Below are 8,170 nucleotides of genomic sequence, written 5' to 3' on the forward strand. Positions count from 1 at the left end.
CTGGAAAAATTGAGGGTGGGAGGGGGAGAGAAAGAAAGACTGCAGGAAGTCTCTCTAAGTAGTTCAAGAGAGATTTGTCCACTCTTCACATCTGGGGGAGGGGGCAGAAGCGAATGCAGGCTCTCCCTGAAGGCAACATTAGATGGAAAATAAAAGAAATGTAACAGCCCCAAACCACAGCACCTAATTTGAGGAATTTGGGTGGAGGGCAAGAGAGGAGCTTCTGGAATCAATTTCCTAACCTTCCAAACTTTTAGGTATTCTTCCAGCCCCGCCCTCCCTAGGTTTACTCATGAGTAAAGCTCTCTGGTTTGAAGTGGGACGTAGCTATCCTAACAGCCTTCTGGCCTGGTTCTCATCCTATGCACGTTAATTCTGGAATAATTCTACTACATTCAGTGAGAATTACTCTCATGCAAGTGTGTCCAGGATTGGACCCCTCACCCATGCATTGATTTAAGATATTTTAAGGTAAAATGTACCTTTTTTAAACTAAGAAGATACACTTCCCTTAAAAATAACCAAATAAAAGTAAAATATTATTAGGTAAATCATCCAGTTCCGATGACCTGGGGGTGTTTTGAGGATATGGACCAGAAACATTTAACCCAGAAACAAGTTAAATTGGGTTGTTTTAAAAATAAAAAAGTAAAATACATATATAACCATATATGATCCGGGATTATGGGGTTTAAATTATGAACCAGGAAGTGGAAAAAAGTGTGCGAGTGCGTGTGGGATTTTTTTAGATGCCTGGAAAATGCAGCTTCCAAATAACACCCCCCCCCCATAAGCCTTTAAAAAACACACACCCAAGAACAGACATTTGTTAGTATTTAAATTCACTAGAGTCCCTAGTCAAAAACGTTTGTCCAGGAAATCCACATTGATTTCAGTAGAACTTTCCTTGGAGTTGAGTTAGATATCTCTAGCCTATGGAGTGCAATGTGGCTTACTCCCAGGTAAGTGTGCATACGATTGCATCTGAAGTGGTTTTGGTTGGAAAGTGAGGCTGAAGGCCTAGGGAGGAGGGTAGACACTGCAGGATACATTTAATATACATCCTTATTAAAATAATGGGGGGGGTCATATGTCCCATGTGGGGGGAGGGAGGAGGGTTGATTCCTACCTCCGAGGGCAGATATAAGTGGTTGCACGGCTGAATAAACTATTAACTATTGTTATTAACTATAAACCATTATTATTATTATTATGCACAAGGACTGGTCGTTTAGTAGGTACCTGAGGCACTCCTTACCTTCCAGATTTGGTGATCACCATTTCTGTCCCCAGTTTGTGAAATTGATCCCAGAGCTCTTTGGCTTCCAGGGTGACTTTCGGGTCGTCTTCGATCTCTTCCTCGGGTTCCAAGCTCTTGAGCGAGCGCAGATGGGCCGCTTGGTGGTGGTGCCCCAGAGCCGAGACGTGCAAACTCGCCTCGGCGGCTCCGGCCAGGCTGGGATCCGGCAGAGGTTTCGTCAGGGCGGCCGGAGGAAGAGCTAAAGCCGGGAAGAAGGAAGGCTGGGCGGCCGCTAGGAAGGCAGACATGGGGAAATCGGACGGCCTGGGCGCGTGGAACGGGTGATAAGCCATCGCAGTCCCCGGGAGCGCTGGGTCTCTCATCAGTATATCCACAAATCCAGGAGAAAAGAGCGATCCCTCCACCGAGGGAGGAGGAGGGGGGGGGGAGGTTGCCACTTGTTTGGCTTGTCAATTTCAGCCCCCCCAACCCCGAACTCAGGCGGCCGCTAGTCAATTTCAACCCGTTTTACTTCTCGATGTTCGGACACCGTACTGCTTAGTCGATTTCAACCCGCCTCGGGCAAAGCGGATTCGGGTGACTTAAGGGGTGCAACGATTAAGGGGGGGACCCAAGAGGAAAGAGAACGGGGGGGACACGCATTCACACCCCACACCGCACCACAACAACCTAACGATCTGAATTTTTCTGGGTGTCTCCGAGGCGCAGGCAAGTCCTTGTTATTTGTTGAAAAGCAGAGAAGCGCGGCGGCGGCGGCGGCGGGGATACAGCCCCTGTCCTCGAGATCTGAAACCAACCAACCCCAGAACAACCCAACACCCCACAAGGGCGATCCTTAACGCCTTCAAAAATTATGTCCTTTAAAAGAGCAACTCAAGATGATCTTGTAATCTTAAGGGTTGGGGGGGGGAGGGAGGGGGAGTCAAAAGCCGACCAGCGTCCCCCTCCCTGCAGTCTTGAAAGAACTCCTGACCCCCCCAGAGAGAGAGGGGGGGAGCAAAAAAAATAACACCAGGCTTGATCTCAGAGTCGTGGGGGAAGGGGGGGATCTTTCGCTTCCCTCGCTCTCCTTGCAGTTTTAAAAGGGGCAGCTTGGTTCGCCTTCCCCAAACCAAAGCGAAACCAAACCGCCTGCTTCGGTTCAAGGATCGCGAGTCTCCGGAGTCGGGTCGACGCCGCAATCCGAGCCGGGAGCCGGGTGCTTCATCGCGCCGAAGGAAGCGAACCGCAGGGCTGGACTGGTTTCGGTCTTCTTCTGGATCTCTCTGTAAAAAAATCGGGACTATCTCGCGTGTGCCTTTGCTCGCTCCGATTCCTCCACCTCTCTCTCTCTCCTCCTTTCTCCCTCCTCTTCTCTCTCTCTCTCTCTCTCTCTCTCTCACCCCCCCCCCCCGGGCGGGTTTCCACCTCTCCCTCCCCTTAATTTGCCAAGCCTACTTGATTGTGGATTTTACGCGGCGCAGACCAATTGTGGATGTCCATAGGCGTGGTTTTGACAGGTCCGGCCAAGATCTGGGGTGAGGGAGGGAGCTGGAAAGAAAGCGGGGGGAGAGAAAGGAGGGGATAGAAAGGGGTTTGCGGGGGGGGGTGGAGAGGAGGAGGAGAAAGAGAAGGGAGAGAGGAAGACAGGAGTGGGGGGTGGGAAGGTGTCGGAAGCATCGCCAGTAAAAAAACATGTCAACAGAATAAAATATTAACCAATGATAGAGGCAAGGCCTCCGAAGCCCTCCCTTCTCCAGGCCGGGCTCCCGGCGGCTGAGGAGCAGAGGAAGCGTCCCCCGAGCGCCGGAGCTGCTGGCAGAGGCGCCCGGAGGGAGCCCGGCCAGGCGAGGGAGAGAGAGAAAGGGAGCCCCCCGGAATGCGCCAAGGCGCACGGCGCAGCCCAAGGGGGCAGAAAGCCGGCGCGATCCTTGGCAAAGGCGGGGAGTTGGGGCGGGGGTGGCGGTGCTGGATCCGAGACGGAGAGGCCCCGTGCGCTAGAAGAGGGGGGAGCTGCCTTAGCCATCCACGAGGAGGCCTCTAGGCCCACCCACGGAGCCCTCTCGCCCCGCGGAAGCCAACATGTCCCCTTTTCAGGGGGAAGCGCTTTGGGAGTGGGGGCAGGCCCGTCCTGTTCCGGAGACCGGCGCGGGGGAACCACACTCGCGTGTTTCGGGAGCCGTGCGATTGTGGCGTAATCTTCGGCCTTGAAGAGCTGCCTTTGGGGGAAGGGCTCCCCGCCCTCCGCATGCACAAGGCCACTCTGTGCATGTTTTGAACCCAGCTGTGCGAGGCCTGTCTCTTTCCACGCGTGTTTTCCCCCATTTCCTGCCCGTGGAAGATGACTAGGGAGAGGTCCCTTTACACCGGAGTCTAGGTTTGGCACGCTTCTCCCAGCTACTCCTGAGGAGACCTATTAGCCGCTGGCAGACTCCCGACATGGTGACCTATAGCGCTCGGTTGCCTAGAGCACCTGCAAGTAAAAGCGATGGGTGTCACACGGATGCAAAGGAGGCAATATTATCTTCCCTCTGCCTGCGTCAAAGCAGAGTCGAGAGTTTTATGAACGTGAGAGTCCCGCTGCTACTTTGCCCGTGCGTTCTCTCTGCGTGTGTACAAGGCATACTCATGGGATGTTTTCCAGCATAAATACCACAAAGGCAGAATGCATGAATCACTACCATCGGTGCGGTGTGATGTGTGTGTGCGTTTTGCAGAAAAGCATAAACTGTAGGCAAGTCTCTGCCCCGAGGAACTTGCAGTGCAAATTGTAAAGGTTTCATGTATTCAGAGGGCATTGCAACTCTACCTCGCGTGTATAATGCGTCTTCTGGCAGTCGCGCTGCCCAGTGCTTGGCTGGCTGGGAGCCGTTCAGGTAACAAACCAGTGGTCCATTGCAATCCCTGCGGGTTACTTCCAAGGGAACGCTATCTGGGGTGGATTTAAGCCGAGGCAAAGGGCCAGGAAAGTCGCTTAGGCTGCAATGGGAGTGGGGTGGGGTGAGCCCGGGGCAACCCCAACCTCCTCCCACACTTACTCGGGAGTAAGTCCTACTGAGCACAATGGGACTGACTTCTGAGTAAACAGGCTTAGGATGCTGCGAACATTTCACCTCAGGGTATCCGATGAGGTGTCCAGCTTGTTTCAGCGATCTCCCACCCCCACAAGTGATCCGGGGCCAAAACTGCCGTCCCAGTCTTGTACGAGGAGTAACAGTTTGAAGAGGCGGGGAACAGAAAACTGGGACAGGGCGCATCTAATTATTTCATTGAATCCAATCAAAGGTTTCGTCCTGTTCTCTCCCGCTCTCCTTTCCTGCCCCCAAATTATAGTTTCTTATGACATCCAGTCCGTCTTCCAAAGCCCGAGTGCGATGTTCTCTCTCCCCCCTCCCTTAATTTCAGGAAGGAAGGGGAAAAGTGGGGAGGAGAGAGACACACACAGAGAGACAGAGAAAGCAAATGCTCCTGGCCCATGGAGGTAGGGCCCACCCGGAGACGACAGAAAGGAGCAGGCGCCCCCTCCCCCCCCCAGGAGGTGGACGGGGCGGGGTACTCGCTGGACGAGGGACTGCATCTCTGACTTCCCAATATTTGGGGGGTGGGGTGCGCGGGGGGAGCCGCCTGGAAAACGGAGGCGTGCTGGGGGCATCGCCGCTTTAAGAGGTTCTTTCCCTAAGACCAGCCTCGGTTGGCACTGGAGAGATGGAAGCCTCAACCAGCTAGGCGGGGAAGTCACCGCGGAGGGAGAACCAGACGCGATGCGAAAAAGGCAGCCTCGGGTGAGTGGGAGAACAGCAGCCGCGCGCGCCTTAAGTTACCCCGGGGGAGGTTTCCCGCGATGGGCCGATCCGTGCCACCGAGAGGGTCCTTTTGAGGGAGGGGGAAGCCAGCTTCGGGCGCGCGTTTACCCGGGTGTGCTCGTGTGAACGCAGCCGCGGTTTAAACCGGGTACCACGTGTGCGTTTTTTTTTGTTTTTTGCAGCCCCGGTCCTCTGCATGTTACCCACCCCCTCTCCTGGGGAGTAAACCCCTTGAATTTAACTCCGAAGTCAAGCCTGTGCAAGATCGCAGCCTTAACGTTGAATTTTGGGTGGCGGGGGCAGAATCCAGAGAATCCACACGATGAATTTGACCGAGAAGTTTTTCCCTCTTCAACGATGAAAAAACAAACCGAGAGGACATTTTCTCTTAATTTCTAACCCAAAAGACTCGGAACTGCATTATCCCTAAAGGCCCCCCCCCCTTTCTTCTTGCTCAAACACTGACTTTACTCTCCAGGTACCTAGGCTTAACTGCCTGGTGGATCGCGGCCCTGGAAAAACTCCAGCGGTCCTCTCCCCATCCCAGCTGTGCCTGTATCCGCTCCCATCTACCCTTCTTAATACCATTCGCCTCATACCCGCGAAGTATTGAAGCTCCTCAGTTTCAAAGGAAACTGCCTCACTCCTGGTGTGAGCGAATTGAGGAATAGAACCGGTTACGGTACGCCTGTTTACCCGAAAGAAAGTCGCACTGTGCTCAATGGGGCTGACTCCCGAGTAAGTGTGTGCATAGGATTGTGGCCTCTGAGTTAGTTCCTCAGTACCTTCTAGATTACATGAGTAGAGCTAATTTCCACTCGTGACACCAGGAATTTGTACGCGGGGCAACGTTGAGATTGACTAGCCGGAACATTTTATTTTGATTATGCCAAACAATTGTATTTTTTTTAATGGGAAAGAAAGACTTGGAGGAGAGAGATAGAAAAATAAATGGATCCCCATTTAAACAAGTAAAATAAGCTTGGTCTCTTTGATCTCTCCCCCCCCCCCCCCCCAATTCCCAAGTCTCATCGGCTCTATTTGCCAAGAGTTGTCGCCTTTTCTTGTCTTTTCTGGGGAAAGATAATTTGTTTAAGACACGAGAGACGAGATGGCGATCATTTCGGAAGATGTTTGGAGAGAGATTATTGGAAGGCGGGGAGGAAGAAGAGAGAAGCACCTCTCTCTCCTTCCACACACCCCTTCCCCCAGCAAATCGCCCCACCCCATAGATAGCCAAAAGTCTGACAAGGAAGTTGCATGTTTTTGCGTGTGCTTTCAGATCTCTCCTGATTGGGGGGGTGGGAGTAGAGTTGAGTCAAGAGCCCCTTGGCGCCAGGAGTTTGAAGTGTCCACAGTTAAAAAGTGGCGAGAGAGGATTTTTTTTTAATTATACCCCCACGCCCCAAATTCTTCAAAAAAGAATTTTGCAAGAAAGCAAGAAATGGGAAGTCTTGTGAATTTGGCTGCCTGGCGCTTATCTCGGGGGTCGGTGGGAATTTCTCTCTCTTCCCCCCCCCCCAACCTCACTTCAAGTGGGACAGGATCTGTGAGTCCGCGATGAGCACAGGAACCACCGGGTCTCTGTGTTTTTTTCGCACCGGCGCTTCATGCGCTTTCGTGACCCCTAGATGGCCGCCTCTAATAAGCTTCTAAGATCATCAAGGCGCCGCCCGGCCAAGTCCTTTGCGGCTTCTCCGCAGCCTGAAGAGAAGAGGGTCGCAATTCATCCCCCTCCCCCCAATTTTTCTCTCCTCCCCCAAATTGGGACCGGGACTCTCGTAATTACAGCAAGAACCATGAAGACAGAGAGGAACGGAAGCCAAAGACAAGCACTTGCCCCGCGGAGCCTGCAGTCAAGCATTTAGCATTTCGAGGGGCGGGGGAGTTAATCATAAAGATGCTATCAATCATAAATGGTACGAACTAGCAATCAAAGCAAGAAGGAAGGCGGAATATACTCCCCACTGTATTCCTTAACTCACAAAGGGTAGTTTTTCGTGGTGGTGGAACTGAAATTCCTTTGGAATATCTGATGTCCAAAGTGACACCAGCAGTGCAATGCTACACAGGTCTACTCGGAAGTAAGCCCGAGGAAAGGGTTGCTTTATTTATTTATTTACAACATTTGTATACTGCTCCACATCTAGACAGATTCTGGAGCGGTGAACAATACAAATAGGATAAAAAGAGAGAGAAAAACACACGTTAAAATAATTACTATTAAAAAGAAAGAAACAAGAAACAGAGTTCTGATAAAACCGTGACCCGTCACTCAAGGAAGGCTTCCTGAAATAACAAGCCCCCTTCATGTATTCCCTCCCACCCAGTGGGGAGACACCTTGATCTACAGTTATATACATGATTGCTCCAGAGTAGAGCTCCAATTTAGACCCAGCATCTGTTTAAAACGCTACATCTCTGCCCCGGGAGATGTGCAAACAAGGGTAAAGGAGCTGTTGCTGTTTGCTACGGTGGCACTGCAAACAGGTACCCATCTGGGATTCAAAGTCAAGCCCTCCGGGCCAGAGGAGTGGCTGCCAGCCAGTCTCCTTGACCCCGGTACCTAGTGTTTTAATTTTCAATTTGAGAAAACAGGCTCCAGCAGAAGGCACACATTTTAAAGGAAGGGATATTCTGTCACTGTTCATGCATGTGTTTGAGATGGAGAAAAACGCACACAGACGAAAGGCACACAAATACACAGAGAAACACAGAGAAACGCACAAAGTCGTCCTCTTCCCGAGTAGAGGAGCCGAGTTGGTAAAGGCGCAATCCCATGCATGTTCAGACAAAAAAAAAGTCCTACAACTCCCAGCATGCCCCAGCCAGGTGGCAGGGGCATGCTGGGAATTGTAGGACTTTTTTCTGTCTGAACATGCATGGGATTGCACCCTAAACGGGCTATAACAGCCTTGCTAGCCCGGTGGCCCTCAGAGCTGTTGGACTACAACTCCCATCTTCCCCAGTCCGTGCTGGCTGGGGTTGATGGGCCGTGTCTCCCAGCCCATTTGGAACAGGGCAGGTTGGGCATCCCAAAAATGCATTTGCGCACTTTTCTGCCCTCCTCATTGACACCTCCGTTGTATTATCCTGTCGCAGATTCTAAGCAGCAACAACCTCCCTG

General features: G+C 52.1%; 1 protein-coding gene across 1 annotated transcript in view; it reads right to left on the reverse strand.

Annotated features, from left to right (window-relative positions):
• Positions 1-2,641, reverse strand: part of TBX2 (T-box transcription factor 2) — a 38,355-nt gene extending 35,714 nt beyond the window's left edge. The window contains exon 1 of the mRNA XM_084823317.1: positions 1,259-2,641. Coding sequence (XP_084679443.1) covers positions 1,259-1,623 — 365 coding nt within the window. The 5' untranslated portion in view covers positions 1,624-2,641. The remainder of the gene's footprint in view (positions 1-1,258) is intronic.
• Between the last annotated feature and the right edge of the window lie 5,529 nt (positions 2,642-8,170).

Source organism: Heloderma suspectum, chromosome 16 (genome assembly GCF_057233095.1).
Source record: "Heloderma suspectum isolate Gila_16-S chromosome 16, 16-S_ref, whole genome shotgun sequence".
NCBI lineage: Eukaryota > Metazoa > Chordata > Lepidosauria > Squamata > Helodermatidae > Heloderma > Heloderma suspectum.